Raw genomic sequence first — 15,715 nt, 5'->3', positions numbered from 1 at the left:
TATCATTGACAGGGGTGCTTGCAATGATCAGCTTTTATGTAAAATCTTTATTCCAAAAGGGAGAAAACCTGTTTCTGTAACTGCGTAAAATGTGTTAGCTGGAGTTTGGCTTCAATATATTAGTGCATATAAAGCTGCTAATACATCCAACACTCCCCCCCTCCCAGATTAGCAATGCTGCTGTCCAAAGGTGTCTCTTTTGCTCCTTCATCCAGGGTGTAGGCACCCTAACACATGAAGTGTGTTACTGCCAGAAAAGCCTAAAAGAAACCAATGCAGCCACAGCATCTAAGGATTAGTAAACTACAATGTATTCAATTTTTAGTTTTGGGTTTAATACCACTTTAAACAGAAAACAATATTTGAACTATTTGGTGGCAGCTACAAATGTCACAAACATAGTTGTACCAGGCTATAACACACCGATGAAACTCATAAAACATGAATAAGTGCAACAGGGTTTTCATCTCATCAAAACGTGGAAAGAAAAAACAGCTTGCATTGATGCATTCTGAATTCATCTTTATTTGGTTTTTGATAGGTTTCTATGTTGTCTTTTTCCTAATAGTGTGTTTTCACTTAGAAATCAATACTTTTCTAGATGCCTTTTTATGGTCACAACAGAAAACTAAAAATGATTGAAAATGTAACAAAAACAGATTTTTTTTTGTTTTTATTTCACTGTCATACTCTGTTGTAACAATGGAAATAGCAAAATCAACACAGCAGTTAGCTTGGTTCAGCAGAAAAACATGCAAGTTTCAAAACCAGATCAAGAACTTTCATGTCCTTCCTCCATCCCTGAGTGACAAATCAGTTAACTGTCAGGGTAACAGCGGCAAAGAATAGTGGGTAGAAAGTATTATTTGCCAGGCATCAAGACTGAACTTCAAATGACATTAAAACCAAAACGCAAAAAAATTTAATCAATCATTAAATATGGTGGTTGCATCAGTCTTCTTTTTTTTGGCTTTTTCCCCCGTGTTCACCTGGAGATATGCCCATAAACACACCTCCTGCATTAGTGAGAGACAACTCTGGAGGAATGAGCACAAAAGGCACAGAAGACAGCACCATTGTCAGTCTGGAGGGGGGGAGGGGGGGGAGTGTTAAAATGTATTAGCGGATTTAATTACACTAACAATTGAAGCCAAGCTCCAGCTCAAACTTTATAATCAGTTATAGCAAACAGTTTTTTCCTTTTGTAATAAAGGTTACATGAATAAATAGAAGCTGGTCATAATCACCCCTGCCAGTGTTAAGTGATTTTTCTCATCCATGTAAACTGATATACTCTGCTGGAGAGATTGAGCTTGTGAACAACAAACTTGCTAACTGGATCACCAGATGAAAATAGAAGGAAGCAATTCTAAAAATGAAACTAATGCAGGCATCACATTTAAGAATTGGTAAGCAGCCATATAATAAAATATTTGCTTTTGGGTTTAATACTGCTTTCAACTGTGAGGCCTAAAACCACTCTGTTCGATTTCCCCCACTCACTATAGTCGGCAGCGTTGATCAGTGTATTCTGATGGCAGGGAAGTCTCCCCCCCGTCACAATATAATAGCTAAGTGTGTGTGTGGGTGTGTGGGTGTGTCTGGGGAAATAAGGGGGGATAAGGGGGACCCCCCCATCCACTTTAAATTTTTGTATGGATGAAATTGAGTCACTTTTTGTATTTGTTCAACCCACTGGATAAGATAAAACAATTGCTCATCTATGGGCTGCCTAAACTGTAGTGCTTCATCACTCTACTAATACTAAATGCACATTAACCATTCTTTACCAAAGGCTATTGAAGCCTAGATGATGAGGACAAGCATTTAGCAGTGTCAGCATGCCTAATGTTAACTTGATTATAACTATGATCAATTTAAAAAACACTTTTTAATAAAAACCATGATCTGTTTGTATATATATTTTTAATACTGTAATCATATCTGATCATTATAGTACTAAACAGACTGACACACTGCCATCTGCAGGCTGAAGGGTTATTATGCAAAGGAAGCTTCCACCCTGCATATCATACCTATTTCATAGTAATTGTTAGTAGAGACAGCAGCTGTGACAGTCCAGAGTGACAGGTAGCAGCCGTGCATAGTGTCAGCTGCTAGCTGTGGAAAGGAAGATGTTGGTGTAGGGTAATAATAATCTACAGATTGTAGGCATTAAGGGGTTGTATGGATATGCTTTTGTTAATCAGCTGATAATGATGCTCATTATACCCCTTTTCCCAGTTACACTATGATGTGATTGCCTTTTGCCTGGTCGACAAATGTAGCAAAATTTCTATAAGTTAAATAACCACTGACCTGTGTAGAGTTACCTTTCCTTCGGGATGCTCAGCTGCTTTCTCCTCTAGACACATCAGTTTGTACCTAGAAAATCAAATGTCTCATTAGACCTTTTGGGTCATTAGTGATATTTATAGGAGCCAAGAGAAAAAAAACCTCAAAATAATGAAAAAACAGACTTAAAATAATCTCAATATACCCCTCTACCTAGGTATATATTTTAAAACATGATTGTTACAGTCTACACAAACCAAAGCTTCCTAGTCCTACCCTGCCGCTCTTATGCCCAATCAGGTCCTTTGCCTTACTTCTAACTCTGTTTAAAACACCTTGGCAGTGCTTCTATATTAAGCATGACAAGAATAGCCATCAATCTCAAATTTCAGTCAATTCATAAAAGTCAACTTAAAAATTGACTTAGATGAATGAAAAATTATCAGGGGGAAGAATGACTGCAACCTATATGATGCAGTCGCTATTTGAGTATTCAGGCAGCCTTGGTTAATGTAGCTGCCTGAAAAAAATAGCTGGCAGTGCAGATTGTTTATTCCAACCCGCTGGGACTGAACAAGAGAAAATCAAGCCACGCTTGGTGGCCTTAAAGTGGTTGTAAAGTTGGAAGGTTTGTTTACCTTAATGCATTCTCTGCATTAAGGTAAAGAGAAAAAAAAAAAACCTTCTCTGAACAGGATCCTCCAGCCCCCTGAAATACTTACCTGAGCCTGATCTTGATCTTGATCCAGCGCTGTGCCCAACAGCAGCACCTCTCTCTGCTCTCTCTCTCTTTACTGGACATGGAGGCAGTAGCGGGAGCCATTAGCTCCTACTGATGTAAACCACAGGCTGTGAGGAGACAGCAGGGGGTGGGGCAAGCTGTGATGTGTGTGTTTATGGATATACACAGCGTAGCTCAGGATCAAGCATACATGAGTGCCCCCTAGCAAGCCGCTTGCTATAGGGGCACTTGGAAGGGGGGAGGAGCCAGCAGGGGACCCAAGAAGAGAAGGATCGGAACTGCTCTGTGCAAATCCATTACAAAGAACAGGCAAGTACTGTATAACACTGGTAAAAAAAAATAACATTTACAATCATTGACATTACAAAAGATCCCCAGAAGATTAGACAACCTGAATTGAGGTTAAGGATAACTGGACTTTCTATGACAGCTGTAATGGAAACATAGAAGAAGGATGGCACAAAAGGCCAAGTGGTCCATCAAGTCTGGCCCGTTTTAATTTTTTTTTTTTAAACATTTTTGTCTGAGTATAGTTCCATGTTTGACATACTGATCATATTTAGAATAAGTTACTGTTGACTGGCTCACTACCAACTACTCTTTCTGTATAAAAAATAAGTTAATGTTTTTTGGATAATGTTTACAGTTCACTGACTGATTTGCTGCATGAAGTTGCCTTTTAAAACCTAAACACTAGAAAAAAAAGAAAAAATTAGCAACAAACTAACTGTCAGGGGATCATTTTCAGCAGCTTTTTTCCTACACTATCTGAATAAAAATCGACTATTAGACCCTGAGCAGTGTTATAGCTTGTCCCAACTGCTGTCTTTTTTACATAGACTAAATGCTTTAATCCCCATACCATTGACAGGATACTTTATTTTTCCTGATGGTGGTCATTTAAGACAGAAACAGCAAATATTTTCTATTGCTGAGGTCTGTGAATACATGCTATTTCAGAGAATTCTAGAGCATTACATTGGACGCCAGGCAGATATAAAAATTACAAATGAATGCACCCAAGTTCAACCACAGGTTGAAAGAAAGAAAATTACTCGATTGTCCAATCAACACAGTCAGCGTTGGTGGGGGAATCCCTCCCACAGCGCTATTGTGTTCTGCCAGTGAGGAGCACAGGGAGGTTTCCCCACTGGCAGAATACAATGATCACTGTTGGCAGCTACAGCTGGCAGCAGTGATTAGGCAAGAAAGAAACCAACAGGCTGGCTGTACTAAACACCGCACACCTAGCAAACCCATTAGTAAACAGGTGAAAGCAACCCCAGCCACGCCTAGGGGTGTGGCTTTGTATGAAGCTGGATGAGGCTGCTTTTACCTATTTACTAATGGCTTTACTAGGTGCGGTGTTTGGGACCTTTCTCCATGTATATCCACAGTATGTGAGGACTTAGATGGACACCTGCCCAGCCAGCACCCATTGCAGGAAACGACACACAGGACCTTAAAGCGGAGATCCAGTCACACTATAAAAAAAGTCAGCAACAACAAAAACTATAGACACCGACATCTTCAGTGTGGACAAGCAGTCACAGCCAGGTGCCCACTGTGTCGTCTGGGACCTGTCACGTGTCCCAGAAGACTTCGGGGAGGGAGGGGGTGGAGGGGAGGACAACGTCCACTTCTGATCGCAGCGGAAGTGGGAGCGGGTACCTGTCCAATTCGGGTACCCACGCCACCCCCCCCCCCCACCCGCTCCCCAAAGGTGCCAATCCTTAATGGGTAGCGGAGGACCAGTCTTTAAAGCGGAACTTCCCCTTTTGGGTGGAGCTCCACTTTAAGTTTTATGAGGCTGGCTGTACAGTTCAATCAGCTTCAGTACTAGCCAATTTTCAGTCCATCTAGGCCAGCTTAATAGAGGGAGGGGGAGGATTAAAAGACAACCAGGTGTGCTGACCATGAATATGCTGATAGGAGAGAGCAGAGGGAGCACTTCATCAGTCTGTTGCTGCTCCAATTAGAAGGCTGGGGATGGAAAGGAGGCACAACTAAATTCCTTAACTGTAAGTATTGCCGTCCACTTGGTGGTGATGTATGGCAGAGAGGTGTAAATCTCAGGAATGAATGTACAGAATTACAAATCATTTGGCAGCAAAACAGCTCCCAAATATGTATTACATCTGTGTTTACAGCAGTTTGCCTGGAATTGCCTGTGCTAAGTTGTTGACTCCAAATATTAACAAAAGAGTGGATGGGAAGAGGACCATGTGAGCTGTTTTTGTTTTTTAATAAAAGTGCGCTTACCCTTTAAACTTTAGTAATCCGCTGAGAGGGTTTTCATATTTTGCCTGTACAACCCTTTTAATGTGTTTCTCTTTGATTATGAACTATACAGCTATGCTTGCGTACAAAGACACATTAGCGGATAAAAGGTAGCACACACATGCCGTAAGCCAATATAAAATATAACATCTGCTCGGATGCTCCTGTTTTTCCAGCTGGCCCCCCGCTATAACGTTTTGTGCTTACAAGATTAAAGATTTGAAGCAGAAATAATCTTAGCAGCTGTTTACATCTGCCGGATTCTGGAGAAGTGTGGAGATTCACTGCCCACATGGTCAGTATTATGGAGAAAAAAAAGTAATTTGCAGGAATGTATTTCTTTTATTTACCATCATCAGTATCCATCTGCACTTTAACTCATGCCTAATCAGCCGTGTTTAGGGGGAATTCATTGTTGGTTTGCCAATGAAAAATGCAAAAAAAATGCCCTGATAATTTGTTGTTAATTAGAACCTCTGAACATATGTTAAAGGATGTATGAGTGCTTTTTGCATCAAGGAACACCATGTTTTCTCAGGTTGTCAGCTTACCTATATAAATGTATGAGAGCCTACAAAGATTCCATGCTTTGTTGCAATCCATATACAGTGCACCCAGAAAGTATTCACAGCACTTAACTTTTGTCACATTTTGTTATGTTACAGCCTCATTCCCAAATGGATTAAATTAATTTTTTTTCCTCAACATTCTACAAACAATACCCTATAATGAAAACATGAAAGAAATTTGTTTTGAAATCTTTGCTATTAAAAATAAAAAACAAAAAAACCACATGTACATAAGTATTCACAGCCTTTGCTCAATACTTTGTTGAAGCCCCTTTAGCACCAATTACAGCCTCAAGTCGTTTTGAGTATGATGCTACAAGCTTGGCACACCTATTTATGGGCAATTTCTCCCATTCTTCTTTGCAGTACCTCTCGAGCTCTATCAGGTTGGATGGGGAGCGTCGGTGCACAGTCATTTTCAGATCTCTCCAGAGATTATTATTATAGAGTATTTATATAGCGCCAAAGGGTTTGCTCGCGGTGTACAATAGCGGGAGGGACAGAACATGAGACAAAACAGTACAATACAATACACGAGGGGTTCGAGGGCCCTGCTCTTTCGTTCTCACAATCTAGGAGATGTTCAATCGGGTTCAAGTCTGGGCTCTGGCTGGGCCACTCCAGGACATTCACAGAGTTGACCCGTAGCCACTCCTTTGTGTGCTGTATGCTTAGGATTGTTGTCCTGTTGAAAGATGAACCGTCGCCCCAGTTTAAGGTCCAGAGTGCTCTGGAACAGGTTTTCATCAAGGATGTCTCTGTACATTTCTGCATTCATCTTTTCTTTGATCTTGACTAATCTCCCAGTTCCTGCCACTGAAAAACATCCCCACAGCATGATGCTGCCACCACCATGCTTCACTGTAGGGATGGTATTGGCTAGGTGGTGAGCAGTGCATGGTTTCCTCCAGACATGACGCTTAGCTTTCAGGCCAAAGAGCTCAATCTTTGTTTCCTCCGACCAGAGAGTTTTGCTTCTCATGGTCTGAGAGTCCCTCAGGTGCCTTTTGGCAAACTCCAGGCGGGCTGCCATTTGCCTTTTACTGAGAAGTGGCTTCCGTCTGGCCACTCTACCATACAGGCCTAATTGGTGGAGTGCTGTAGAGATGGTTGTTCTTCTGGAAGGTTCTCCTCTCTTCACAGAGAAACGCTGGAGCTCTTTCAGAGTGACCATTGGGTGCTTGGTTACCTCCCTGGCTAAGGCCCTTCTCCCTCGATCACTGATTGTGGCCAGGCGGCCAGCTCTAGGAAGATTCCTGGTGGTTCCAAACTTCTTCCATTTATGGATGATGGAAACCACTGTGCTCATTGGGACCTTCAATGCTGCAGAAATTTTTCTGTACCCTTCCCCAGATCTGTGACTTGATACAATCCTGTCTCGGGGGTCTACGGACAATTCCTTGGACTTCATGGCTTGGTTTGTGCTCTGACATGCACTGGTAACTGTGGGACCTTATATAGACAGGTTTATGCCTTTACTCATCATGTCCAATCAACTGAATTTCCCACAGGTGGACTCCAATCAAGTTATGGAAACATCTCAAGGATGATCAGTGGGAAAAGGATGCACCAGAGCTCAATTTTACGTGTTATGGCAAAGGCTGTGAATACTTATGTACATATTGTTTTTTTTTGTTTTTTAATTTTTAATAAATTGCAAATATTTCAAAACGAACGTCTTTCACGTTGTCATTATGGGGTATTGTTTGTAGAATGTTGTGGAAAAAAAATGAATTTAATCCATTTTGGAATAAAGCTGTAACATAACAAAATGTGGCAAAAGTAAAGCGCTGTGAATACTTTCTGGATGCACTGTAAACTAGCTGCAGGGCAGATTACTTAAAGCTAAACTCTGGGCACAATAAAACAAAACTTTTAACACTTCCTCATCCAACCCTTTCCAATAGATAAAAAAAGAAACTAAACAGGGTAAACAAGCTGTTTTTTTCCATATCACCAGTGGGCTGAACGTAAAAAAAAAGTCAATTCCTGCAACCAAAGGCTGATTGAATGCTGGCTTTCCAGCAGGACCGTTCAAATGAAGCTGGTCATTAGAATGGCTTTTGTTGAACAGACAGAGGTATACACGGACCAAAATTTGTCCGGTTACGTGTACCCGGCTTTACAATCACAGATCTCCTTTATGGAGATTTTCTTTTTTTTTCTGCCCTATGACTTTATCACAAGGGCTCTAGCTGTGGTCTCTTCAATAGCAGACAGTAAGAGGGGCTGGGAGGATGCCCTACAGCAGGGGTGTCAAACTGGTGGCCCAACAGCTATTGCAAAACTACAAGTCCTATCATGCCCATGCCTTTGGGAGTCATGCTTGTAACTGTCAATTTTGAAATGCCTCACGTGACTTGTAGTTTGGCAACAGCTGGAGGGCCGGCAGCTTGACACCCGTGCCCTACAGGATGTCCTCTTCCTATGAGCCTTGCCAGGCTCTCTCACCCTTCCCTGTTACCTCCCATATAGCCAACCCCTATCTGACACTCCCTGCTCTTTACTCCGCTCTTTCTCCCCCCTATCTGACACTCCCCGCTCCTTCTGCCACCTATTGGACACTTCCCTTCCTTCTCCCACCTATCTGGCACCCCCGCATCTTACTCTCCCTGCTCCTCCCCCCCCCCCACCCCTTCTTATTATCCTGCTCCTTATCCCATGTATCTGACACTCCCTGCTACTTCTCTTATGGGCCCCATAGCCAAAGCACACACACAAAAAGGAATTGGCACACAACTTGACGTACAAACTTCCTGGCTATATAAAATGAACCTAGTAGGAGATATATTTTTTTATTGTTACGTGCATGCATGGTTACATAATCTGTGAGCATAACGCTTGCATGTATTTGAATAAACAGACTCTATGTGCAATCACTTATTCGCAAAAAGTGTAACAAGTAAAAGGATAGAAGTCCCTGTGCTGCCACTTGCACTGTTATGTGTTCCACATATATATTACAAACATTTTTGCTGATGTACCTTATATTCAGAAAAAACAAGAAAACAAAATAAATAATACCATATAACCAGCATTTAAACTCCATGCACACTAGTGTTTTTATAAACTCAAAAAACGCTATAAAAAAACCACTGGATGGAAAACACTAATAAAAGCATTTTTGCACCGGCTTTAGTAACGTTTTGGGAGCCTTTAGGAGCATTCAGTGGTTTTTTTTCTGCTGTGAAAAACACTACAAAAACAATTTCTTTCTGCTCCTAAACTCTGAAGCTTAAAAAACTCGTTTAGGAGCGTTAGCATTTTAATTAGCATTTTTACAGTACATAAAGAAAAAAAAAAACGCTCCCAAAAACACTCCCAAAAACGATACAAAAACTCTTTTTGTTCTGCTCCTAAACGCTTCTAGCATAAAATAGTGTGCATGGACACATAGGAAAACACCATTGGCTTCTAGGATCAGAAAAAAAAGCCAGTGTGCATGAGCCTTACAAACAAAATCGGCCTGTGTGCTGAAAATTCTTTATGCAATTATCTTATTCCATATTACCACATGTATATAGTGCTTATAGTGTAATAACATAAAATTCCAACAAAAATTAAAGTCTTTGTTTATTTGAACTTTGTCCTCTTCAATCACTTCTACTTTTCATATGTGACTCCACCAGTGATCCACCACCTTCCACTTTATTCTCTCATCTTATAATTGACTTATATGCACAATAAGTCCTAGTGTGTCTTCCCCTTTAGGAGGCACAAACAACTCTCCCACTTCTCCAGAATGAAATTATGCGCCTTCGCTTCTCCCCTTATACTTCCACATTTTTTTTCTTATTTCCATCTCCAAGAGCAAGTAGACGGACTTATGTTTTAAAACAGAGGTGCTCCTTTATATTCCTTTAACTCTTAATCGAACGAAAGTTCTGAAAATGAAAATTCTCTACTGATATTCTACAGGTATAAGGCCAGCTTATGTTTCTTCTTCTTCTTCAATGTAAAAAGGAACAGTCTGACCTGCGGCTGAACAACACAATACTTACTAGGTAACTTCAGTTTTGTCTTCGCATGCATGGATCTTTCAGATGTAGCAAGGAATTTGATGAGGGTTAGGAGGTAACCACTTCAGTTTTGTCTCAGCATTTATGGATCTTTCAGATGTAGCAAAAAATTTGATGAGGGTTAGGAGGTAACCACTTCAGTTTTGTCTCAGCATTTGTAGATCAGCCCCCGACAGAAAAGCAAAACATTCCTGCAGTTAAGGTGATCGTTATAAAAGGCAGAAAGTAGAGTGGATAGATTTCATCTAGATTATCACAATGATTCATAACTTGTGACAAGCTGTACAGGAATACAAGCTTGCTCTCCTATGGCTTATTTTCAGAGACAAAGCCGGTGTATCTGCCTACAGCATTTGTGGCTTCCGACAGCTGCCGCCTAACGAGCCGCGGTGTCACTACCGTTTTATCCTAACAAAGGGTGGCACGCAGGAGGATCCAGGCAAATCCAAACCAGGACACAGAGTGCAGCCAAATAGGAAAATAAATATTTCATGTGAAACGTAAAAATGTACTCATATCTACTGACGGGGATGCTGTTGCCCACACAGTCACTTAACTGCCTGAAGAGTTTAGAAACAATGAAATAATTTTTTTTTGTGTTCATGAGACAAAGTAAAAAAAAAAGCATTATATTCGTCAGACAATGTTATTTTCATAAAATAAAGAGGATTTTCCATACAAATAGAAATGTTGCCTTTTTGTTCAATCCAATTGTGTGGTAACACAAAGGGTCTGTTTTTCCACCATTCCAAGGCTTTACGACATAACAGGATAGATGGACAAGTAATCTTGTACTTTTAGATATCATTTGGATTCATTGCTTACGTTAACAGTATCCAATGGTAATATTTAACTATAGCCTGTCACTTTGCCCATTTTCTCTTGATAGTTCCCACCACTTCACGGGGTTCCCTTCTTCCCTCCTTCAAAGGACTGTGTTGGGGTCTGCTAATTGGATGCTCAGTCCATAGCACTATACCTTGCGGGGAAGGTCATATGCTGACCATAACGAGAAAGAACAGGTACTCCCAGCAGATAAAAGGAGCTGTGGAGGGAGCACAGCAAAGGCAGGTATGATTGCGTGGGGATGGTGAGCATTACTGGGTGGGAGAGTTGAGTATGAGTGGATAAAGAAGGCGAGTATCAGTGGATGAAGAAGGTGAGCATCAATTTGACTGTCCTAATTCTGTGGAATTTCCTTTGGATTTTACAACAACTACAATATATGGCAAAAAACAAATTGTGGACAACTGACCACCACACTATATGAACTTGTTGGACATCCCATTGCAAAACTATGGGCATTAAAGGATAAGTTCACCTTTCATAACATGTTGCAGATATTACAAGACTCACCCCACCACCCCGCTACTCCCTGCTGTGACAGCTAGCGGGGGATCTTCTCGCTGTCACAATTTTTAAAAAAACGTGGCCGTGTGGGCTCTGCCCACCCAGCTACGTCATTCAGTCACGGTGTTCTGTGAATGAATAAACTACAAGTCCCGACAGCCTTTGCGGCTATCAGCTTGTAGTTCTCAATGAACTACCAAGCCACTGTTGAGCACTGTAGTAGTTCATTGATTCTTCCCTGTCAGTATATACTGACAGATCCAAATGAGACCAGCATGGAACCAGTGATCTACTGATCGTTGGTGCAATGCTTTAGAGCAGTGGTTCTCAACCTGTGGGTCGCGACCCCTTTGGGGGTCGAACGACCCTTTCACAGGGGTCCCCTAAGACCATCAGAAAACACATATTTCTGCTGTGTAAAGAGCAGCTACTGTGTAGAAAGCAGCTACTCTGTTAAAAGCAGCTACTGTGTTGAAAGCAGCAGTATTGGAGGTAAAACGACACTCAGGAATTATAATTACTGGGTAAATAATTTTATGGTTGGGGGTCACCACAACATGAGGAACTGTATTAAAGGGTCACGGCATTAGGAAGATTGAGAACCACTGCTTTAGAGGCTTTAAATAATAAAAGCACTTTTTTTAACCCGCAAAAAAAAAATGTTCATTTATAATTTTTTTGGAAAAAGTGACCTTATCCCTTAACATGGAATTGCTGCCCCAACTGAAAAAAAATCCTACCTGATCTTACTAGGACTGCATTAGCTTATTCCTATTTAGGGCACAGCATTTGTGTGACTGCTATTGCGGAACATATATTCTGCCTTTATCTTCGTTGGTTTGTGAGTATATATCCATTTGTCTATTCATTAAACACGTGGTGTACCACGGTAATGCACGATGAGAGTGCGCCCTTGTCGGCATGTTTTCACCAGGACTGCATGTATACACTTCAGCCAGGTGGGGGAGCCCTCCACACAATTCAAAATTCTACAAACCCAAAGAAATGGATAGGGCTCAACCTTATCTCTGGGTTTAAAAAATTATACAAAATAGTACTCTTGAAAAATGCATGACAAACTCCATTACAGCACCCAATTTATTAAAATGTTGTAATACCTTTATTAACCTAAATTAAAATACGCAAAACACATACAAACAAAAAGATCATGTTCACAAAGTGAACCATACAAGTACTATAATCCAGATGGAAGAATAACAATAAGCCTTAGAGATACTGTGGTCCTGAGGAGGTGGTGAAGATCCAGGAATATTAGTATATACAGTATCTCTTTGCAAACATAGGCCGCCTCCCTCCCTCCCAACCCACTCTTTTGCATCTAGAACAGCCTTTTATCTTCTGAGAAGTCTTTCAATATCAGCATAAAGTGTATCCCATTAAGCCTAAAGAGCATTTGAGAAGTCCGTTACTGACGATGGACGAGAAGACCAGGCTCACAATTAGTGTTCCCAAAAGTTGAGGTTAAATCCCTTTGCAGGCCATTCAAGTTCCCAGCTCTGCTAACAAGCATGCACTTAAATGCAAAATGCAGTATTTGATGAAAAAAGGCAGCGTTTGACCTGCCTTGTCTGCATTTAAAACGCACTTATACAGAACACTGTGCATTTGAAGAAATACAATGCACAACAGGTCAACCACAGCCTCTGTAGACATCTACACCACTCCAACGAAGTCAGTAGGAATCTGCGGGCCTGCATTATATGTGCATTTCAAATGCAGGGGAAAAAATGCCTACATACATGATCGCTACAAATTTAGTCAAGAACATAAGTTTGATGAAGTTGACAAAAAAAATAGAACAAGAACTTCTGTGATAATATGCAAGTATTCCTGGATATCCATTTTAAAAAGGTACATTTCACCCAATCAGTTTAGGCAGAGTGGAAAACCATACCCAGTAGGTCTCAACTAATGACCACCAGAGTATCCGAAGCTGCTCTCTTCCACCACAACATAGGTCTATCACATGTCAAAGAACAGATCTGTACAATGTAAAATACGGAGATAGTTGCAGCATTTTCATGTTCGTATCCATCACAGAGTACACAATGTTGTACCTGCAGGAATTTTCACTTATTGCACTCTTAACATCAGCTATAAAGACCCTGGCCTTGTCTGCATAGCGAATGAGCACAGTACTTACTGATCCACAGAGATTTTAGCAGAAACACATAATCACCACTTTAAAACACCATAAAATAATATCTTCTTACAAGTGTTTTTATGTTACTGCGTTCATCACACTTCAGTGGACCATCAGATTCTATGCTTCAATAGAGTTGTAATGAACTGATGAAGGAACTTACGGATTCTGCTGAAATATGTCTCTGGCGACTTTTTCTTCTACTTCCAGACACTCGAAAGGCAGATCTTTGCTGATCAGTTTAAGTGCGTCCCTCGTGAAAGAATGCAGATTCTCCTGCAAAGGAAAACAGATCAATGAAAGATTCTGAAGTATTCCTGTACTTATGAAATGTACTGTTACAATTCACAGAGAAGATGGAGGAAGAGAGCAGCAGATATACAAATGTTACATAGGAAAAAAAAATGTCTTCAAAGAAAACAAAAGTTTACAACTTTTTTGCTCAACAATTAAAAATGAGGGGAAAAAGCATACAACTTTTGCCCAACTCCAAACAAACTTTTTTCAAGTTGTAGATAGAGTGGAGTAGGGTTTCACAAAGGATCCGGAAAGTTAAGGATGCCCAATGCATTGTTTTCTGGTAAGTGGGGACAGGTTTGAACGCCTGTAAATCTTCAGTGTTGACTGCATCTTCCTTACCCAAAAACTCAAATTCTCTTCATATCTTACCCTGGTATCACATGACAGAAGTTCTAACTACCCCACTGTACACAAAAAAAAGACATGTCTGGAGTTGCAAGTTAAATATGCGGTGGTCAACCTTTTTAATATTGGGGCCTCAAGAGCAACCCTGACATCGCGAAAGGGTACATAATATTCACATTGCCACAGTATGCTGTCAAAAGACTGAAGACACACAACTGGAGATGGTCACAGACTGTAAGCATGCTATAGGAGTTGTTGGAGAGTGGGAACATACTTCAGGAGACAGTCATTGCCCTGATCTATAATACATGAGACTGTCCTACTGCTATAGTTGCCCATATGCAAGTCAACACTTCTACATTTGTGCACCCCACAGCCCTTTTAAAAACTACTTGTGCCAACAAGAAAGATGTCACCACATCATGCTGTGGTGAGCTGTGGTGTGCAACTACCCTAAATTATTGCCCTAATCCAGTGACAAAAAGTGCCTCCAGGTGTCAAAACATTAGGTATTTTTACGGATTCATTGTATCGGGGGGCACCAAATTCCCAGGCACTTTAATATGTACAGGGGTTGAACATGGGTTTGTCAATTCTCCTGGGAACTGAAAAATATAAATCTTGGATGGTGGATAATGGAATCTGATACCACTCTTCATGACACAGAACCTTGTTCTCCAGAATTGACCATAGTGGCTCTATGATATTGAGGTCCGGCGACTGCGGTGCCCAGTGAAGGTGCAAAACCTCATCTGCATGTTCATCAAACCACGATGTTAAAACACCAGCTGTGTGAATCTGAGCATTATCGTCTTGGTAAATGGCATGGTCTTTGAGAAGCAATCTCTGCACCATGGGTTGTACATGGTCGGACAAAATTTGTATATAGCCTCTGGCAGTGACTCTACCTTTCGAAGTGATGATAGGGCCTGCAGAATACCTAGAAATGGCTTCTCAAACCATGATTGTGCCACCACTATGCTTTAACATTGGCACAAGACCGTTCTGGTCATAAGCTTGGACGGTTTTGGCACACAAGTGCCACAAGTCCGATGGTTGGGAACTGTGTGAAGCTTGATTCATTGGACCATATTAGTCTTCCATTGATCGATAGTCAATGATTTATGGGTGTTGCACCACTCTCTCCTCTTCTAGGCATTAATATCGGTCATTAATGGTTTGGCAGTTGCAGCTCACCAGCTACCTCTGCAGTTTTTGCAGACACGGTCTTTTGTAGACTGCGATTAAAATCTGCAGTCACTTTTGCAGCAGTTGTTTTCTTATTCTAGGTCACAATTCCACACAATGTCCTGTTGTCTCTTTCGGTTAGTTGACCATGTCGACCTCGCTTATGCTTATTAGGCGATGGTTTCCCAGAAACTGTATATCTCATCATAACTAATACTTTACCTCATTAATCGATAGTCATGACACAGCAAATAAATTGGCAACTTCAATCAATCACAGAGGCAGCAGCAATTTACCCTCTTTGAAGCTCAGTAAGCTCTCAGTAAGCTCTGACATGACAGTTTTCTGGGACAAGAACTCGGTCTTGCTGAGCCCAAAGTCCCAGGATTGACCAGTAGGGACAAAATGTCCCAGTGGTAGACCATACCTCTGAAAAATCATGGCTGGGATCTGATTGGTTGTG

General features: G+C 41.0%; 1 protein-coding gene across 5 annotated transcripts in view; it reads right to left on the bottom strand.

Annotated features, from left to right (window-relative positions):
- Positions 1-15,715, bottom strand: part of MRPL39 (mitochondrial ribosomal protein L39) — a 151,525-nt gene that overhangs the window by 45,157 nt on the left and 90,653 nt on the right. For all 5 annotated transcript variants that reach the window (XM_089657367.1, XM_089657370.1, XM_089657371.1 and 2 more), the window contains exons 6-7: positions 13,583-13,695; positions 2,320-2,385 (exon numbers count right to left, since the gene is read on the bottom strand). In XM_089657367.1, coding sequence (XP_089513493.1) covers positions 2,320-2,385; positions 13,583-13,695 — 179 coding nt within the window. The remainder of the gene's footprint in view (positions 1-2,319; positions 2,386-13,582; positions 13,696-15,715) is intronic.

The sequence above is a fragment of the Staurois parvus genome, unplaced genomic scaffold (assembly GCF_062004578.1).
Source record: "Staurois parvus isolate SC_StPar_1 unplaced genomic scaffold, SC_StPar_1.0 ptg000988l, whole genome shotgun sequence".
Lineage (NCBI taxonomy): Eukaryota > Metazoa > Chordata > Amphibia > Anura > Ranidae > Staurois > Staurois parvus.
The sequence above is the reverse complement of the archived record's forward strand: the minus strand, read 5'-3'. Positions and strand labels throughout refer to the sequence as shown.